At 41.5% G+C, this 22,079-nt stretch overlaps 1 protein-coding gene across 1 annotated transcript in view; it reads left to right on the top strand.

The window, feature by feature from the left end:
- Positions 1–21,423, top strand: part of ST6GALNAC5 (ST6 N-acetylgalactosaminide alpha-2,6-sialyltransferase 5) — a 265,034-nt gene extending 243,611 nt beyond the window's left edge. Inside the window, exon 5 of the mRNA XM_077450427.1 lies at positions 18,527–21,423. Within this exon, the coding sequence (XP_077306553.1) occupies positions 18,527–18,758 (232 nt within the window). The 3' untranslated portion in view covers positions 18,759–21,423. The remainder of the gene's footprint in view (positions 1–18,526) is intronic.
- The last annotated feature ends 656 nt before the right edge of the window (positions 21,424–22,079 follow it).

Genomic DNA, 22,079 nt, shown 5'->3' with positions numbered 1-22,079 from the left:
GTAGCAGCACTTCACACTGAGATATTGGGGCACAGCACAGGACTAAAACCTCAAGGGATGAGGGAATTTAAACCAGGATAGTTGGCAAATATGAGGCAGCTGCTTTGGGCCCCACAACAATTACAGGGCCCAGGGCAGCCACCCCTTTTGCCCTGCCTTAAAAACGGCCCTGATTCTAGCAATGAATACAAAGCTTATTTAGATTGGCTTCAGAGTCAGATGTTGTGACATAATCAGGCCACTACTCTGACTCAGCCAATCAGAGGAAGCTTTGAATTCATTGTTAGAATACATCGCTAGAATACATGTGCCCCAAAGGGCCCTTCAGAAAGTCATGTGCCTGTGACACAAAACATCAGGAGGAGCCAGGTGATGTCACTTCCGGTCCCAGCCAAGACTGAAAGTACGGATTCTTCAATGATCACACCTTGCATGACTGTTGAGTGTGTTTTTAAATGTGACTATTTTTATAAATTTTACAAGAAATACTACACTATATGGATCGTTATCATTATTGCATATGATGGCAAATGGAGAGGAGAACCTGTGAGCCTTACATCACTTATTTTGGATGAAGTCCTTCTGTATTCAGATAAAACAGCTATGTGACCTGTATGTGAATAGAGGCCTACTTTTTCAGAGCTGCTACCTTGCACATTGGTGGAGCACGAAATTGCTTAATCAATAAATCGTTTACCTCACTTACCACAGCATCTGATGGGACTTTTTATATTTATGTACTGTTTGGATTTACAGCACTGGCGATTGGGTTCACTACCTAGCAGGGCACTTGAACATTTTCACTTATACTTTTGCCTTTATTGATGGATTTAGTACATTATGATAGTGGAATTGCCTTTTTAATCATTAACTTTTCACACTGATATTTATATTTGTTATGGTATTTTTGTTATTGAATTGAAATGAGACACATGTTTTGATACAATTTTTCATGTATTTTATGACCATTATCTAATACATTGCTTAGTGGTTTAGTTGGAGTTGGCACCACACCACTTACCCCATTTTAACTATTTAAAGTGTATCAAAAGTTGGAGTTCAGCTTTAAGTTCCCACCAATTAGCTTTTAGAGCAGGCACTCCCACTGTAAGCCTGATTCCAGCTTTTAGCTATTGTGTGACAAAGACAAATTTCAGGTAATTACACTAGCTGAACTGAAAAATGATTTCATTAATCTTGATAGAATACATAAGTAAACTAAATTGTGCATTTATGTATCTGCCTGGAGTTCTTAAAAAATACATTCAAAAGACTCCAAAGAGAACATCGCCTCCAAATGACATTTATCAAAGGGCTCAATCAATAAAATGCTTATTACATTTCCCGGAAAGCCATTATAGCAGCATCTAAATACCCAACTCAGTTCTCTATATAACTTGCACTGCACCCTTCACCAAGGCCCGGCTCCCATCGAATGCAGGCTGTGTAATCATTGTCCTCCGCGCACCATGCCATTGTGAGCTCTGTATTAATCCTTATTTAGAATAATGCCCGGCCAGGATTAGAACACTTTAATGGTTGTCAAGCATAAGTATTAATTAGGAGAGGAGCGGCTGAGCATAATCGCTGCCATGGAACTAAATGGACATCTTATCTTCTCATACAAAGGACGTCTCAAAGGTATGAAGAGTAATATTATAGAGTCAATGAACCAGGCGATGACCAACAGTGATGAGAATCAAATAGATTCACATATTACATGGCCATCATTAGTGCATCTATCTGGAGCATAAGAGTTTTACTGAACCTTTGCCTAGAATAGAATTTTGAATGCAATTTGGTTTAACTCTTTCATGATTGGTGGTGCCCTTGTGTTGTAGTTAAGTTTCTTTTGCTGGTGAAACAAGTGCTGGGCAAGGTGTTTAGTTAGTATATAGTTAAAGTATACAGTATGTAAAGCCATTCACTTAAAATGTCATATAAGATTTATTATATTCTCATTGTAAAATCTTCAGCTTTTTAAACTAGTGATCCTACTATGAGGGTCCTTGTCCAGGCACTTCCTGTTATGGGGTAACCGCTCTGTCCCTGCCCATACGTTGTGCTCCCGCATTGCCACATGGGCTTTTGCTGGAGACATTACACAGGAAACCTGCCCTGAGCCATGCCATGCAACCACCACTAAAGTGCATATAGACCGGAAGTGGCTGCAAAGAGGCTGAATGAGGTCATCAGCACAGAGATGCAACAAAGAATGAAATTACGTTGAAAACAAGTAACAAAAATGGCAACTGTTTATGATACACAGCACTTTAGAAGGGGCTTCGCCCCTTTCATTGCAATTTTTCTATTTGATTCTCATCACTGTTGGTCATCGCCTGGTTCATTGACTCTATAATATTACTCTTCATACCTTTGAGACGTCCTTGGTATGAGAAGATAAGATGTCCATTTAGTTCCATGGCAGTGATTATGCTCAGCCGCTCCTCTCCTAATTAATACTTATGCTTGACAACCATTAAAGCAGGGCTCGACAAACCCCCAGATGTCAGGTCGCATTTGCGACTAGAATTAACGACCTGGCGCCTGGGGCGGCACAGCTGGGGCATCCCATCTCAATGCGCGCCTCCCTGCCGGCCGGTAATTGAGACCGTGGCTTTGTGGCCTTCTGCAGTCCTATCCTTCCTTCTGGAATATGGCGCCCTCTTGTGGTGGCCGTTAGTATGACAAGACAAGCAATGCTAATGGAGCTTCCCCTGCCTGTTTTCACTGCCCACTCATCTCCTTCCCAAATTGGAGAAGAGAAGGAAGTGATTGCAGGCATCGTTTGCCTAATATTGAGTGTGGGGTGGCTGGTTTATTTATTTATTTTAAGTAAAACCTGTTTATTTTTTTCTTAATTAAAATGTATTTATTATTTGTCATCTCCCTGCTTGGCCCTGTATTAGTGTCACTTGAGATGTCAGTAGCAGTTAGTTCAGACCCAGTGTCGGATAGTAAGCTGCACTATCGCAGTCCTGCTCTAAGTTGCTGATCACCGCCATTACTAGTATTAAAAAATAAAAGAAAAACTCCAGTATATATAACATAATCTGTAGACTAACTTTCACACAAACCTAATAATATAAATTTATTGTGATTTTTTTGTTTTTTTTTAACAAAAGGCATGTAGAAGAATGCGTTTTTGCCAACATTTATTGGATATGTTTTATTGCAAAAAGTAAAATAGCTTTGTCGGTCTCCTAACTTTTTTAGCTGGCTCCTAGATTCCAAGTAAATTTGTCAAGCCCTGCATTAAAGTGTTCTAATCCTGGCCGGAGATTATTCCTTTAAAACTGGATTCCAGGTATGGATATTTTTCCATAGTTACATTGGTCCATCTTGGACCAATGTAAGTACTGTACGTATGTGCGAGAGTGGCTGCCCTGCTACTTACTGAGAGGAAGGTTACTGCAAGTTGCCTGTTCAGCCTGCGTGCTATTCAGAGAACACAATGAATGCAAAATGTTCTCTAATTGGACAAGGTGGAGTTTGTGACGTCACCACCCTGCCTTTCCACCTCATCCAATCAGAGAATGCTTTTCATTCATTGAGAAATTGCAAAGTCTTGCCTGAATGGAGCCTGCACCGAACAAGTGACTTCCTGTGTTCACAAGGCAGCAGGACAAGCCACTCAACACGGGACCTGGAATCTAGTGGAGATCACTGGAGTCCTGGTGCCTAATACAGTGATTTCCAGTTCCAAGTGGATCCCACAGGTAGGGCACATACACTGTTCAAAGCATGTAACTACAAAAATTGCTATACCTAGAATTCATTTGTAAATATCCTCAAATTATTTTTTTAGGATAGTACATGTAAGGGCCAGACCCTTATGAAGTTTGTTTTGTTTGCATTGGAATTTTTTTCTTTGCTTATTGTCCCAGAGGCATGGAAAGAAAGAGCAGAACATATTCCAATATATAGAGTTTTTTTCCTACTTGGTACCACATCAGGTGTCACCACTAGAAGATATCCTGAAAAATTTAAAAATTTTGGACTTCCCACCACTTTATGCCTTGATGTCATGGGTCACCGAACCCAACCAGCACCTTCCCAGTGGAGACAAAGACAGCAACGGAATTTTTAAACCTTACAAAAACTAAAAAAATAAGCTCTGTAAAGTATACTATGTAACATGTAACATGTGTAACTATAGACAAAATACAAAATTCAGTACAAAATTCATAAAGATTTCTATATAATTGACAACACAGGACATTTTATTGTTTTAACATCATTTAACTAAACAGGTGAAAACCGCCTCTCTGGTCCACAGACACAAGCCTTCTCTACCTACTGATAATGCCGAACGTACCCTTCAGTGATTTATCTTCTCATCTGGTAAAACTGCCCATTCTTCTGGGCAAAAATGCCTCCAAGTTCCCTAAATGCTTTGCTTGTCTAAAATGAATTTGAGATCTCCCCAAATTGCTCATGCCGTTAAGATTATGAGATTGTGATGGTCACTCAAGAAATTTCACTTCTTTCTTGGCCCTTTCAGATCATTGTTTCAGGTCATTGTCATTGTCATGTTGGAAACTCCATGTGTGCACCAAACAAAGCGCCAGGTTAATGAATGCAAATTTTCCTATAATATTTTCAGATAATACGGTTGTGCTCAAAAGTTTGCATACCCTTGGAGAACTGGAAATATACAGTATATACCTTAAAGAAAGCATGAGTGAGCCAGAAAAACCCATTTCTTTTCTTTCTTATGGGATTCATATTCGGTAACTGTAGGTCATAACAGAATGGCGCATTCATGACAACAATTAAACAAATGACCCCTGTTCAAAATTCTGCCTACCCTTAGATCTTAGTACCATGTATTGCCCCATTTAGCATCAATTACAGCGTGCAGTCTTTTATAATAGTTGTCTATGTGGCCCTGAATTTTTCCAGGTGGTATAGCTGCCCATTCGTCTTGGTAAAATGCCTCCCAGGTCATACAGTCTTTGGTAGTCTTGTATGAACTGCATACTTGAGATCTCCCTAGAGTGTCTCGATGATAGTAAAGTGGAGTTTCACCCAAAAATGAAACTTCTGCTCATTTGTCTCCTCTCCCCATCCGGTGCCACAATTGGCACCTTTTGGAGGGGGAACAGGATACCTGTCTTGGACAGGTATCCTGTTCCCACTTCCGGGAGTCCGGACTGCAGCCCGTGACATCACAGTGGGGCTCCCTCCTCCTCCTCTCCCTGTCACCGGGCCGGTAGGAGAGAGGAGCAGGGCCTCACACATGCGCAGTAGGGTACCCTTACCCACAATGGCGGCACAGCACCTGACAGCTGATGGAAACATCAGCTGTGGTGCCGACATCGCTGGACTCCAGGACAGGTAAGTGTCCTATTGTTGAAAGCCAGCAGCTGCAGTATGTGTAGCTGCTGGCTTCTATTTTTTTTTTTTTTTAGGACGCTACACCGCTTTAAAGTGGTGGTAAAGTTAGAAAGTTTTTTTTATCTTAATGCATTCAATGCATTAAGATAAAAAGCATACTGTGTGCAGCAGCCCCCCTCAGCCCTTCTAATACTTACCTGAGGTCTATCAAGATCCAGCGATGTTGCAAGAGTGTATCGGCTGAGACAGCAGCGCGGCGCCATTGTCTCATGCTGCTGTCAAAGTCAGTCAGCCAATGAGGAGAGAAAGGGGCCTGGGCCAGGCCTGGGCCCCAGCTCTGTGTCTGAATGGACACAGGGAGCTGTGGCTTGGCTCAGGTGTCCCCATAGCAAGCTGCTTGCTGTGGGGGCACTCAACAGGAAGGAAGGGCCAGGGGTGCCGAAGACGGACCCAAGAAGAGGAGGATCTGGGCTGCCCTGTGCAAAACCAACTGCACAGAGGAGGTAAGTAAAACGTTTGTTATTTCAAAAAAAAAAAGAACTTATGTAAAGAAAATAAAAAAATTGACTTCAGTAGGACTTTAATGTCAGGAGACTGTGATTGGCACTCCGAAACCTTCACCTTTTTCTGCTGTAACCACTGGAGGATCAACTTGGACTCGTGCTTAGGGTCATTGTCATGATGGAAAGTCCAAGAGCATCCATTGAGCAGCTTTCATGCAAAAGAATGCAAATTGTCTGCCAGTATTTTCTGATAACATTCTGCATTCATCTTGCCATACATTTTCACAAGACTCAGCATGCCTGTAGAGCTCACACACCCCCAAAACATTAGTAAGCCACCACCATGCTTCACAGTGGGGATAGTATTTTTTCTCTCCAAACATAGTGCTTATGGTTGTGACCATAAAGCTCTATTTATATCACTCCAAATTACAGTGTGACAGAAGCTTTGAGGCTTGTCAAGGTGTTGTCCGGCATATTGTAACCGGGCTTTTTTGTGGCATCAGCGCGCCGTAAGGGCTTCTTTCTGGCAACGTCATCCATAACGTGATCCTTTAACAACCACGCCGTCTTTTTCCAGAGCAGCCTGTATTTCTCCTCAGGTTACCTGTGGGTTTTTCTTTGTATTCTGATTAATACTTCTGACAATTGTGGCTGCAATCTTTCTTGATGATTGAACAGTACTGACTGGTATATTCAAGGCTTTGGATATCTTTTTATATCCTTTTCCATTTGCATAAAGTTCCATTACCTTGTTACGCAGCTATTTTGACAGTTCTTTTTTTCTCCCCATGGCTCAGTATCTAGCCTGCTCAGTGCATCCCCATGAGAGCTAACAAACTCATTGACTATTTATACACAGACACTAATTGCAGTTTGTAAAGCTACAAATGTGGAAAATTATGTGTGATGATGAATTGCTTCATATGATCAGTATGCTTAAATAAAAGACAGTTTTTTTTTGGCTTGATCAGTCATATTTTCAATATCAATGACAACATTTCATGATTTCTGCCAGGGTATGCAAAGTTTTGAGCACAACTATGCCAAATTTGAAATCGGTTTTGACTAAATGCCCTGTGCAGCTGTTATTCAACACACACACCTAAAAAAAAACAGCAGAGATCCACCTCCATGCTTCACAGTAGGGACAGTGTGCTTCTTTTCATAGATCTTGTGTGCTTAAAGAGGAAGTAAACCCTGATGGGTTTACTTCCTCTTTCATTCCCTGCAAAGGTAAAGCATAATGGACTACTATGCATCGCATAGTAGCCCAATATGTGTCACTTACCTGACACAGGAGCCAGCGAAGTCACCGCTGTCCCCTGTAGTCCGGCGCATCCATCTTCTCGGTGGGTCTCGCTGCTCCGCCGCTGTCATTCGGTGATGCCACGTGACGTCACTCCCACGCATGCGCACGGGAGCCGCCACCAGCGGCATATCGCCGTTGACGGGTGCCGCGCTCAGTGCGCCTGCACGCCGCTGTCTACGGCAAATATCTCCTAAACCGTGTAGGTTTAGGAGATATTTCTTGGACCTACATGTAAGCCTTAATCTAGGCTTACTTGTAGGTCAAAGTGTGTTGTAAGGGTTTACAACCACTTTAACTTCATAGATTTTGTTGGCTTCTCTCAAAAAGCGTATATGGATATCACCATAAAATGAAAGTTTGGTTTCATTACGCCAAGTGATTTAGTTCTGGAAGTTTTGAATCTTCTCATATGGCATATTGTAAACTGGCTGTTTTGTCACATGGGTGCAGCAAAAATGGCTAATGCCCGGTACAAACAATGAGATTATCAGGCGAATGACAGTCCATTTTTTTTTTTTGCATGATAATCTCAGATTGAATATGATGAGTTTACTAAAGTCACGAAAATTCTCGTACGACAGAATAAAAATTCGAAAGTGATGTCATGTGTTGCAGTACATTTGTATTGCATTTTCAAACGATAGCTGTACTGATTAAATGAAAATTTTTACGACCTGGCATCGTACGTTTTTTTTTTTTCTCGTGCATGTCCTATCAAATAATATCAGATAAAATGCCTGATTTGCTCTCAAAAGCTCTGTACTAACGATCAGATTATCGTACGATCGCGCCGAAATCTGCATTTTTCATATGATTTTCTGATCACGTGTACGGGGCTTAACATGTTACAGGTTCTGCCAGGGGTATGTAAACATTACGCCCCTTTCACACTTCCGCGACTTCAAATTTGCCCAATTTTGACATGATTTTGCTACGATTTCAGGGAGACTTGGGGTCTATGAACTTGAACACACATCAAAGTCGGACCAAAGTAGTGCAGAGGCTACTTTGAAGTCAGTGCGACTTGAATTCACACAGATATGAATGGTAGTCATTGGAAATCATGGGGTACGACTTATCATGCGACTTTGCAGTCCCAAGTCGCAGGACAAGTCACACAAGTGTGAAAGAGGCCTAAGCCTAACTGGCTGCATAAGTTAGCTGTTACAAGAAGACCAGCATAACATTTCCCTGACAGTTTGGACATGTAGAAATCATTTTCAAGTGTTGCCTTCAACATTTTCTGACTCAAAGCTTGTCATTAAACACAATGAATTCATTACAAGTGAAAAAAGATGTCTTGAGTGTGTCTACTGATTAGAATTCCATTCTCGAATCTATCTGTGTGAATAGACTCTAGGTCTGTCTTAATATTCTGCTATATGCCTGACTGGCTATATATTCATCACTGGCTCCTAATATTGATTCAGGATGTACATTTTTAGGTTCCGGATTATGATTGCAGCTCAATATTATTATACAGTTCGTCAGCTCGACTTTTGAAGGCGTGTGTATCAATATATCTTATATCCCCTAGGAAATGAAATTGCTATGTCGTTTTTGTTTTTTTTTTCTTTTAGATATAGAGAGGATATTATTTATCTCTCACTATTCTTTCCTGTTTAATCTGATTTATCAGCAAAAGAAAAGACAATGCATGCCGGAGACCAAAAATCAATGATTAGGATTGTAGAGATAATTAAAAAGTCAAGAACACAAAATGTATAAATTTTTCTTATGCATAAAATACAATTGAAAACGATTTCATCTTTTAGCGATAGATATAAGGTCATAAACCCAACAAAAAGAAAACATTAAAGCTGGATTCACACTGTGTGCATAATTACATGCTCTCAGGAAGGCTGTTCATTTTGAATTCATGGTCAGTACAGGTTCTCTCACACCTGCACTTTTTTTTAGCGCAGAGCGCCACAACGAGTTGTGATATGAATTTGCTTCTTCATGTCAATATCGTCCCTAATATCTATTTATCTGATAATTGGTGGAAGAATATTAAAGAAGCCGTAGGGGGGTGGAGAAGGCATTGCTCACAGATTATTATTTACCCATGTAAAGCAGAAACAGGAAGATCCTTCCACTGAAGGTCCTAGTACAGCTTCCTCTCCAGTAAGGAGATCAGTAAAGGTGGCCTTACAATACATGGATCGAAATTTAGCCAGTTCAGTAGGGATCAGATTAAGGTGATCTACCGACCAGCCTGTTGTGTTTTTCCCAATCAGTTAGTGCCACCAGTACTGATCAGTGTACTCTGACAGCTCCCGACTCAGTGGAGGGGTTCATCAACAAGTTTGTGGATGCGGGAATCAGGTCATTTGTTTTCTAACAATGCACTGGTGGAAAGGAAAAAAATGAATAAGCATAAGCAGCACAGTAGTGACATCACCAAATCTCACTCCTAGTCTTTTGACACTAGCAGTAAAAGTGCCTTGGGTGATTTCAGGTTCAGCTTCTACTTCATTAAGAACAGTAAGCAACGCCATGGGGGTTATTTACTAAAGGAAAATCCACTTTGCACTGCAAGTGCACTTGGAAGTAAAGTCACTGTAGATCCGAGGGGGACATGCAAGGAAAATAAAAAACAGCATTTTAGCTTGCACATGATTGGATGATAAAATCAGCAGAGCTTCCTCTCATTTCAGCTCTACCCCTTAGATTCAGAGCGACTGCACTTCCAAGTGCACTTTCAGTGCAAAGTGTATTTGCCTTTCGTAAATAACCCCCCATATGTTGTAACAGGCTCTCTTTAAAAGAGAAGTAAGGGATTTTTTTTAAGAATTAAACTTACTTAGGTGGATACAGCATCTGCCCCCCCCCCCCCCATAGGCTCTAAGACTGAGAACTGAGCAATCAAACACCGCTGATTGCTTGGTTTTCAGAGCTCTGTGAGTAGAGAGCTTGTGACTGTCAGCTCCACCACCACCAAACACCCCAAGCTCATTGGAGTGCTGGGCTGTGGAGGGGGTGGGAGCGGCCGGCTCAGGCTCCCAGCAGCTCGCTAAGAGGCTGAGCCAAGTGCCAGTCCAGGGTTGTGGGCAGATCCCGACCATATTGTCATGACCTTTCCCCAGCCTGGACCCAGCTCTGTGAAGTCAGCCGACTTAAAGGAGTTGTAAAGGCAGAAGATTTTTTTACCTTAATGCATTCTATGCGCTAAGATAAAAAACCTACTGTGTGTAGCAGCCTTCCCAATACCCCCAAATACTTACCTGAGCCCCTTCTCTCTCCAGCGATGTCCACGAATGTCTAAGATGCTCGGGACACTCCTCCTGATTGGCTGAGACAGCAGCAGCGCCATTGGCTCCCATGGCTGTCAAAGTCAGTCAGCCAATCAGGGGAGAGAGGGGCGAAGCTTCATTTTTGAATGGGTACACCAAGCTCTGACTTGGCTCGGGTGCACCCATAAAAAGCGGTGGGTTGTGGGGGCACTCGATAGGAGGGAGTGGCCAGGAGTAGCAAAGAGGGACCTCAGAAGAGGAGGATCCGGGCTGCTCTGTGCAAAACGAACTGCACAGGGGTTAGTATAATGTGTTTGTTATTTAAGAAAAAAAAAAGAGAGACTTTACAATCACTTTAAAGTGGGATGCCCCCTAAAAAAAATTTAAAAGTCAGCAGCTACAAATACTGCAGCTGCTGACTTTTAATAATCGGACACTTACCTGTCCCAGGGTCCAGCGATGCGGGGGAATGAAGCCCCCCCTCATTCCCCGCTTTGCTTGTGGCGCTGGCATTCTTACTGTGGGCACCCGGGTGTGGCTTCACAGCCGGTCACCCACTGCGCATGCGCAATCGGCGCCACACGCTGTGATACGCAGCAGTCATCTGGGACACGTGACAGGTCCCAGATGACTGTGCGGCGCCGAGGGTAAGTGATGTCAATGCCTGGGCACTGAAGGAGGCAGATTACGAGGGACCCCCTAGCAACAGGCATTTAGAGGTGAGTAAAAAAATTTTTTTTCCAATAATTTTTTTCCAATAATGTTTTTTTTTACTTTTTTTTACTTTTTTAAGCTATTTTTTTTTTTTTTTGGTGGCAACACCACTTTAAGTACGCTATCTGCTGAAAACAGGTCACAGAAGTACAGCCAAACAAGATTTGACTGTACTTATCCCCAAAAGCTCTCACGATACATGACTATAGGAAGTCACTATGGTGTGGACTCAAAATTATTTAGACTTAAAAAAAAAAAAAAAAGTGGAAGGAGGAAAGCATTTTGTGAACAATCACTGATGTTTAAAAGAAATAACTTGACAAAAACCTAACAAAAAATGTGATTCCCCACTCCATGGCCGGAGTTTGGTTTAAAGTATATGTGAACCCTTACCTTGTAAAAACAACCTGTTCAGTTTAAAATAGAAATGAAAAGGTCAAATATTTGTGTGTGTGTGTGTATGTAAAAAAATGATATATATTTTTAACCCCTTTTTGACCAGCTTCCGCAGTTATACTGCAGCAGGTTGGCTCCCCTGTGCGAGCCATCATAGCTGTACGTCGGCTCTTCAAGGCGCTTTAGCAGGCGTGATGACCGCCGGGCACCTGCGAACGCTCGTGACAGAGCGAGAACCGGGATCTGTGTGTGTAAACACACAAATCCCCGTTCTTCCAGCGGAGAGGAGACAGATCATGTGTTCCTACTAAGTAGGAATACCGATCGGTCTCCTCTCCTAGTCAGTCACATCTCTTCCACAGTTAGAACACACCTAGGGAACACAGTTAACCCCTTCCCTGCCAGTGACATTTATACAGTAATCGTGGCTATTTTCTAGCTCTGAGCGCTGTATAAATGTCAATGGTTCCAAAACAGTGTCAAAAGTGTCCGATCACGCAGCTCTGGAAGGAGTAGACACCAAATGGCTTGCTATGGGGTCACAAAAAGAAGAGGAGGGACCAAGATCGCCAGCGGGGGACCCTAGAAAAGGCGGTTCAGGGGGCTGCACAGAGCAGGCAAGTATAACATGTTTGTTATTTTAATAAAAAAAAAAAAAAATACATAATTTAGTAACACTTTAATAAAAGGAAAGAAAAAAAAAGGTATATATATTTTTGAAACAACAATGCTTCCCCTCAGTAGTCAGATATATATTGAACAGCATCAAGGTTCTGTAAAAACTTCAAGGTCTTTGAATCGTCTGCTCCATTTATTGAACCTTTATGCTGCGTACAGAAAACTACTATATGTTATCTTTATAGCGCTGAATAAAAATCCTCCGTTTTCAAAGAATTTTACACTCATTCAATCTGTACACCGATGAAAAGTTTCTCAGGATAAAAAGACAATAAAAAGGTTATTCTTTTTAGATTGAATTCAAGATTTGACTGAGACAAGCTAATTTTCTGAATATGTTAATTCATACACGGCCTATTGTCAGGGAATGGCAGGAAGCATAAATAGAAATACTACTTAAAGATTCTTACAAATATACCAACTTTGCAAATTCTGCAAAAGATTGGTTATACGTGGAACAGATTTAGGATGTCCCATCTACCCAACAGGACATGATCATATTATATTCCTTAACATTCTATACATAGAATTCCGATACCCCAAATGACAATGGGCATGATTACAATATAATTCTATAACACGCTATATACATAAAACACTACACCTCTAACATGACCGACTACTGTATATTAACACAATACAATGCTATAACCCTCTGTATATAGAACATTGTACCTCCACTTGACAATAGACATGATTATAATATAATTCTATACCACGCTATACATTGGACACTACACCTCTAACATGATCATAATACAATTCTATAACCCTCTATACCTAAACGTCAAACTTGACCAAAATAACACGTTATAATTCTCTAAACAGAACATTACACCTCCGACATAACCAACCACTGTACATATTCATAAGATTGTTCTATACTATACATAAAACTCTACACCTCCAAGAAGACTGACCACTGGACATCATCATAATGCTATTCTTTAACACTCTATACCAGACTTTCTCAACCTTTTTAAGACTGAAGAACCCCATGAAATAACTTTTCAGGCTTAGGGAACCCCTGCCAATACTTAATATATCTACAGGGCTTTAGGTAAGATGTCCCTTATATTTGTGGTCTTTGGGGAGAATTTCTCCTTACAGATAGCTAACAAGATCATCGGTGTCCATGGTTATTCATCAGAGAGGCAAACATTTCTCATTGTTCCAAAGAACCTCTGGCAAACTTTGGAGGACCTTTAGGATTCCACAGAGCCCTGGTTGAGAAAGGCTGCTCTATACAGAGGGGAAAATAATTATTTGATACCCTGCAGATTTTGTAAGTTTGCCCACTTACAGAGAAATGAAGGGACTATCATTTTTATTATAGGTGTATTTTAAATGATAGAGACAGAATATCAACTAAAAATCCAGAAAAAAACACCATACAAATGTTATAAATTGAGTTGCTGTATTTGATCCTCACGCAAAACATAACTTAGTACTCGGCGGAGAAACCCTTGTCGGCAAGCACAGTGGTAAGAAGCTTCTTGTAGTTGGTTATCAGGTGTGTACACATCTCAGGAGGGATTTTGGTCTAGTCTTCTTTACAGATCTTCTCTAAATCCTTAAGATTTCTTGGCTCTCTCCTGGCAACACAAAGTCTCAGCTCCCTCGATACATGTTCTATAGGATTTGGTCTGGAGACTGGCTAGGCCACTCCATGACTTTAATGTGCTTATTTTTGAGCCACTCATTTGTTGTCTTGGAGGTATGTTTTGGGTGGGTGAAACTTGGGGTTGCCAAGAGATAGCCAATAAACCTTAAGGATTTAGAGAAGATCTGTTAAGAAGAATGGTCCAAAATCCTTCCTGAGATTTGTGCAAACCTAGTCACCAACTCCAGGAAACATCTTACCTCTGTGCTTGCCAACAAGGGTTTCTCCACCAAGTACTAAGGTGTCCGTTTATGAAGCAATGATCAGTGGAGATCCAGAGGATCGCCGCTGATCACAGCCCATAAACAGTATATAAACCAGAGATAATCGGGGGGAGATGTGTTTGAACTTGTTCTCCCGCCGATTATCTCCTCACATGGAGAGTCACTTTATGAAGCTGTGATCTCAGCGCTTCACTTGTGATCTGTGTCAGAATTCACACGCCCCGATTCACCAACTCAGAGGTGGAGAACCGGGGTAGTGAAGAGGGAATCGGGGGGATCTGAGGAGGAAAGAGGAAGATAATTAACTTCCTTATGCCTCGTTCAGACCCCCCAACACTGTAACCATGTCCCCCTGTCATATGTATGTGTATACATATATATACATATATACATATAATGTGTATATGTATATATATATATAATGTGTGTGTATATACATGTATATATAATGTCTGTGTGTGTATACATGTATATATTATGTAGGGGGACGCTTTATTTCACTAACATTAATCACACCGCGTGTCAGTGTATTGAGCTGTGATAATTTATCACTGCTTAATATATTGACATCTGTGTGTATGAGTGAATTTCTAGTACTGTAATCTCGTAAAGTCTCACGAGATTACAGTATTAGGGGCCGTTCTCCAGTGTTAGAAGCGTTTGTAGATCGCTTCACACCTCCAAGGGTGAAACGATCTACTCCGCTTCATATAGTGGCACACAGAGGAGAAAGATCTCCTATGTGAATGCCGGAGAATGAAGCAGTGAATAGATTTCACTGCTTCATAAAAGGACACCTAAGTCATGTTTTGCTTGGGGATCAAATAATTATTTAATTTATAGCATTTGTTTTGTGTGTTTCTGGATTTTTGGTTAATGTTCTGCCTCCATCATTTAAAATACACCTATGATAAAAAAAAATTATAGACCCATAATCATAATATAATTCTTAAACAATCTGTAGAACACTCCATCTTTAACACAAACAACCATTGGGCACAATCATTTTACAGTACCATTCTATTCATACAACATTAAATCTCCAAAATCACTGCCTTCTGGGCATGACCACGATACCATTCTATTTTTTCATCAACACAAACATAGAACACCCATATCTCCCAACACAATCGTATTACTATTCTATTTGAATCTTCACAGACAAAGAACACTACACCTCTCAACATGATCCACCAGATGTGATCATAATACAGGTTTTTAAACTCTACAGACAAAACACTATAGTTCTAATATGGTTGCTGTCCTTTGTAATATAAGCTAATAAACATTTTATGGGAAAAAAAAAAAATATATAAGCTTTTACGAGGTCTCCGTTTGTGTAGAGTTAACTTATATGGAACCTTTGTTCAAACTCGGAAAATATATATGAGATAGATTCCTGACCCCCCCGCCCACCAATCATGAATATGAAGTAAAGCTACTCCAAAGGTCCCCCAGGTACACACCTACCAAAGAATAGAGCCCCCTCAAATGCCAGGGCCCATAGTCAGTAGACTAGCCTGCAGTCCCCTTCAAAAGCCACAGTGACAGTGGTTACCATGGTAATATATTCCGGAAAAGCGGTCAGGTATATAATCTCCAGTGAAAAATCTTTAAATCGGTGCTTGCTCTTGTGCTGTAAATTAAAATCTAAAGGTAAATAAATGGATGTCAACAGACTTACAGCAAAGTCTATATTTTTGCTTGATCGATTATCACACGGATATGTGAAAGGCCATCCGCATGCAGGACATTTTGTAAATGCAAAGTGTGTGCCTTCTATTTTGTGCTGACATACACAAAAACCTGTAACCACAACATTCATTTTGCCAACATAAATTAATGCACCGCAAGAATACGAATTTATTTTGTAGTCAAATGAGCTAATCCATTAAAAATGGAGCAGAAGAAAGACATGAAAGTAGCTGGAAAGAAATGTAAGCGCAGAGCATACATGACGGGGTGGAAGTAACTACCAGACTGTAACAGGTTAAGTCAGGTGCTGGTTAGATAGAAAGAGCTGGCTCTTACCGGATTGGAGGAGTCACGGGGAGATGGGAAGGAGCTAGATTACAGTTTGGGGGTGGAGCGAAGGCATGTCAGTCATAGGTTGAAATAGTGGTGGAACGTCCCTCCCGCCCTAGTGGAAGTGGTTTGCCTGTGGTGGAAGAAGATGGTAGTTTGCGGATGGGTCCTTGACGATGGGCAATAGCTATGGCGTTCGCAAACTGGTCTAATAATCGTTCCAACTTTATCTTTTGGGTGGGTGCCACATAAGAGTCCTTCAAAGGATATTTGGGTGGACAAAGGCACTCACTGCTTTTTTACATTTCCTAGGAACTCCAGGATGAGATCTTTCCCAAGGGAAAAAAATATGTATCCATTGAGAGTTTTGGGTGTTCTGTCCACCTTTGTGATTTCCTTGAGAGTCATAAACATTTGTAAGGTGGTTTGAATGTCCAGCATCCACCAAATGCTGAAAAATATGTCTGTATTTAGTGGACATTTACTGTATATTTTTTCCCTGTTTTGTTAACTTCCATTCACTGCTGTAATGCATATATGGGGTGGCAGGGTAGGTGGGCCTTGACACCACCCAGCCATCCCTGACAGTTCTTGGTCTCTGTTTGTGATAGGAAGCCAGCTGGACAGGCTCTCAATCATGTGAGAGGCAATCACAGAGGAGATCACATGAATGGGTCTCCTACCTCCCTTCTGGTTAGGACCCACTTAAAGAGCCACTAAACCCACATCATAAAAAACTATCAATAAATGTTGTATTACACACTGTTTATACTCAGTCACTATAGCGTTGATTTACTAAACCTGGAGAGTGCAAAACCTGGGGCAGCTCTCCAAAGAAACCAGTCAGCTTCCAGGTTTTATTGTCAAAGCTTAATTGAACAAGCTGAAGTTAGAAGATGATTGGCTGCCATGCACAGCTACAGCAGATTTTGCACTCTCCAGTTTTAGTAAATCAACCCCTATGGGATTCATTTTCTGTATTCTGCAAGAAATCTGGTTGATCCTGGTGCTCTCTATCTCCCTTTCTGTCCAAGTATTCAGCTAGGGATTTTGCAGAGCAATGTTGGCAGCTCTGCACGTGCTCAGTTTTCAGTGAGTTTCTATGCTGAGAATTTCCTCCCTATCTCTGAGCAGTCCATGTGACTATAGAGTCACACATATGGGTGTATACACACATTTATGGGTGTAAATGCCAGTCCACTCCCTCCTTCCCTCCCTCCATGCACACTAACCAGCTAACCACAATGGGGGTGGGATATTACATTTTAATTGATGGAAGATTCACCTCCCTCTTATTCTAAGACACAGGCTGAAGGGGCGTGACACAGCTTGTGACTGGCAAATCTGCCCATACCATATTATTGCCAAAAATAAAATTTTCAAATATATATTTGTATAACAATTTAAAAGTTTATTGGTATTTATTTTTACTCAGTATAACAAAAGGCTGTTTTTTTTTTTTTTTTTTTTTCAATAATGTGACCAGCAGCAAAGGACTAGAAGTTCCTCCTAATTATGTTTCCTTGAAAACATGCTGGGAAAGAGCTGGGTCATGTGATAGCTGTATATTGATTAGGAAAAAGGTACTTCGATTTTTTTTTTAATTTAAATAATTACAGTGCTGTCATCCACATACAGAAATAGAAGGGACAATGTAAATTAAACACTGTGTGTTTAGTGCAAGAGAGGAGAGATCCAGCTCGCTGGAAGCTATAAGTCCAAAAACCCAATTAGTAAAAACAGTCACATGGGGGAGAGTCCAAAGTGCTAGCTAGGTGGCAGCTGCTGTAAAGGAGCTAGAAGTAACTCTGCAGGGAAGACAATAAAAGAAGCAACGCCATCTAAGTGTAGCGGTAGAAACGCTTTAATGGTCAAAATAAGTAAACAACTTACAGGATCATGGTAGGTAATGCTGGTCAGGTTGATAATCCATGTTGGAAGTTGGTATTTATGTGCAGCTGTGTCTGCTGTGGCAGCAGTCCGACACTGTCACTCGGCTGCACATAAATAGCAACTTCCAACATGGCTCCCACGTGGCCTGAAGAAGGAACGTGTGCCATGGCCACCGCTAGTGACATCCATGACGCCAGCTCGACCTCTGTCCATCAAGGATCTTCGGACCAGTTCCAGGAAGTGTTGCTGTCCACCTATACTGCTGAGGGCTACAACCGGTTTTCCTTTGAGGAGGAACGCCGACCACCCACAGCGGGGAATTTTATCAACGACGAGCATTACCTACCATGATCCTGTGAGTTGTTTACTTATTGTGACCATTAAAGCTGTTATACCGCTACACTTAGGTGGCTCTGTTTCTTTACTATGTGTTTAGTATCACTTTAAATGGCCACTGACAGGTGGCACAAAGGGGTTAATTATAAACAAGCTGGTTCAGTTTTGAGCACCATCAAAATAAAACGTTGTTGTCTTATCCACAGGTCTCCCAACCACACGACGGTGCCCTACCATTATTATGAACTGATGGGACCAGACGAGTGTACAATGTACATCTCTCACGAGCGAGGCCGAAAAGGAAGTCACCATCGCTTCATCACAGAGAAAAAAGTATTTGCCAACTGGGCACGGACCTTTAATATCAACTTTTTCCAACCAGACTGGAAACCGGAGGAACACACTGGAAAAAACGTACTTGTGAAACCAATGTTCTAAACAGAGGGAGACTGAAACTCAAGATAGCCGCCATTTGGTCTCTAGTAATATCTGTCATAAAACCTTTCCTATCAATATACTAGGAAATAGAGGTGCTCCAGGTTAATAGCGCATTTATAGCCTGAAAAATTGGGTATCCTTTTAGTATGTCTACTACAGTTCTTTACAGGTGTTGGCTGCACATTGAAGAAGCTCTCCAAGAAAGAACTCTTGTTCCACGCAAAGGTGGGGTGTGTTCTACTGTGTACAATTCTTTTAATATTAACGTTCACAGGAAAGATAAAACCGGGTGAGTCTGAGCCCTTTTCTGGAATCATCTATGGATCGGTTATTAAAAAGACAAGTTCATTTTTAACCTAAAATCTATTGATTCACTCTACATAGCCACCTAATGTAGAACCCCCCCACTCAGATGCTTTTGTACCTCTCTGTTACAATGGTGGACACCTCCAGTGTTTACCGTTTTTGGCTTGACGTGCTTTAAGAGTAGAGATGTTACAAGTATGGCCCCATTCAAGTCTAGGGGGAGTCAATGTTTAGACATGCCCAGCAACATAGTAAATTTCAGGTCAAGGCACTAAACACCAGAGGAGACCATCACCCCCATTGAGAGGTAAGTAAAAAATCTTCACGGGGGGACTCTAGATTGGATTAGCTGGGAAGGGTGGTTAATTACTTAAAAGCCCACAAGTCCTTTAACCTCTTTGAGCTCGCAATCTATCTTAATGTTGCCCACGATGCCCCATGCTATAGACCTGTTAATAAACATTCCCTCTGAGAACTGGAGGGCAAACTTTGTGTATGAGCTGACAAAATAAGTCTTTCAGCTTCACATGAACACTGCTACTTTCAAGCTGCAGTGCCATTTATTTGATTGTGTAATTGTCAGATATAATTACATTTTAAAAAAAATGTTATAAATGAATTTTAAAAACATAAAAAAAAATCTTCTTGCACATTTGTCACCATATACCCGTGTAGACATGCAAATTAGGCACAAATTTACTAACAAATTAATCATTGCATGCTGACTAATTACGGCCAGTGGATCTAGGCATTAAAGGAGAGGTAGGGACAAAGCTCTTTTGGCCCTTTGTCTACTGTGGCTCACAGGAGTGGACTTAGTTCTTCTCTCCTGTGACCTGTCCACTGTTGGCTGACATCTCTGAGGCGGCCCAGGCTCTGGAGAGATCCCATTTTAATGTTGAGAGCCTGAGCCAGCCGCTCCCACCCCCTGCACAGCCCAGTGCTCCAGTATATCCCGGAGGGACAGAGCGGAGAGCCCGTGACTGCCAGTTGGCACTTTGCTCACTGAAGACACAGAACTGAGCGATCTTTGATCGCTCAATTATTGGTCTTATGCCTAGTACACACGGGCCATACGATGGGAGACATCGGCCGTTTTTTATTGAACTGGGCGATGTCTCCCATCATTCAGTCTGTGCGTTTGTCAGCCGGTCCAACAGAAGCCAGCCATTTGACCGACCCCTGTTGGCAAGCATGCTGGAAAACCAGCAGCTGACCGGCTCATGATCTCCGCTCACCGGGGTGTTCTGGCGGGGGAAGGAGGGCTGTCCCCCTGTCAGAACACAACATCTCAGTGGGGGAGATCGCTGTACTGACATTGGATTGTTACTACAGCTGCTCCGAGCCACTGGGTTGAAAGAAAAAAACGATAATGCTCTGTACACACGAGCGGATTTTCCGCTCGTGTGTACGGGGCAAGCTTGGATGGTTTTTCCAACGGAATTCCGCTCAAGCTTGGCTTGCATACTCACGGTCACACAAAAGTTTGCTAAACGCGGTAACGTACAACACTACAACGAGCCGAGAAAATTAAGTTCAATGCGTCCAAGCATGCTTTAAATTGTTTCTGAACATGCGTAGAAATTTTGCGCGTCGGAATTGCTACAGACGATTGGAATTTCCGATCTGAACTGTTTCCAACCGAAAAATAGAAAACCTGTCTCAATCTTTTGCTGGCTGGAATTCGGTCAGCAAAAGTCCGATGAAGCATACACACGGTCGCATTTTCTGACCAAAAGCTCTCATTGGTCTTTTGCTGGCTGAATTTCCAATCGTGTGTACGTGGTATTAATGTGAACCAGGTTTTAGAGGCAGCGGTGGACAGATGCAGCATCAGATTGATCATTCAATTCAGTTAGGTGGGTATGTGTGTTTGTTTGTTTTTGTAATTCCCGAACTCCTCTTTTAATGGCCTCCAGTCTCAAAAGAGTGGCTGATTTGTGTAAAGGGCTCAGAACTCACAAAGCCATTGGCTCGCCAAATTAAGTTAAAAAAAATGGGGGCTTCAAGCTCATGAACACAAAACCTCTTCATAGGAGTTTTAAAAACCCAAAATGACTAAACAGTAAACCTAAGTGGAAAACAGAACAATGACCGGATCCCTCGATTGATATAAATTAATACTGGATCTTCCTTTGCTTCTACAGACTTATAGCTGCCACACCGGTTTAAGGATTTTTATAAAAGAACTGATTTCTATCTTCTAGCACTTTTTCAGAGATTCACAGTCGTCCTCTTTTAGTGTATGAAGAGTGTCTATTGGGTGTATGTATTGTTCGGATAACAAAATTCTTTTTCATAATATATTTTGGCTAGTGACTGATTTTAATGTAAATAAATAGTGTAAAGTTTCTCAAAACCTGGCATCAGGAATATTTAAATCATAAAAAAAAAAAAAAAAAATTATTGTGAACGTATAGAAGGTTAATATTAGCAGCCAATTAAGCCATTTCTGGACAACTACACATGGTTCTGTTGACAAAACCCGTTTTCTATTGGGATTTCAGCAGACATGGCAATCAGTGATAAAACAGTGAGAAGGAGTGAGTCTGTCTTTGCCCTTGTACACACGGTCGGAGATTCCGACAACCAAATCCGTAGGATTTTGACTATCGGATCTTGTCCGAAACTGTTGCATACACACGGTCGGACAAAGTGGTAGAAAAATCTGATCTTTCAGAACGTGATGATGTAATTTCATTACGATGGGACTACGTTCAGGCTAGTAGCCAATAGCTTTGATGTAGGAATTTGATCTGAGCATGCGTGGCACTTTGTCCGATCGGAATTCTCTACACATGATCGGAGTATGTCCTATCGGACAAGTTTGTCGGAAAATATTTCCAGTAACTTGGAAAATTTGGTCCGACGGATATTCCGACGGAAACAGTCCGATGCATACCACACACAGTCGGAATATCCGACAAAACGGTCCGATAGGACACATTCCGACGGAATCTCCGACCGTGTGTACAAGGGCTTCGAGTGAACCAAACATGGAGATATATTTTTGCA

The sequence above is a fragment of the Lithobates pipiens genome, unplaced genomic scaffold (genome assembly GCF_037356315.1).
Source record: "Lithobates pipiens isolate NorthernLeopardFrog02 unplaced genomic scaffold, aLitPip1_a1.2 Scaffold_23, whole genome shotgun sequence".
Classification (NCBI taxonomy): domain Eukaryota; kingdom Metazoa; phylum Chordata; class Amphibia; order Anura; family Ranidae; genus Lithobates; species Lithobates pipiens.
Note: the sequence above shows the minus strand (reverse complement) of the source record. Positions and strands in the feature narration are given on the sequence as shown.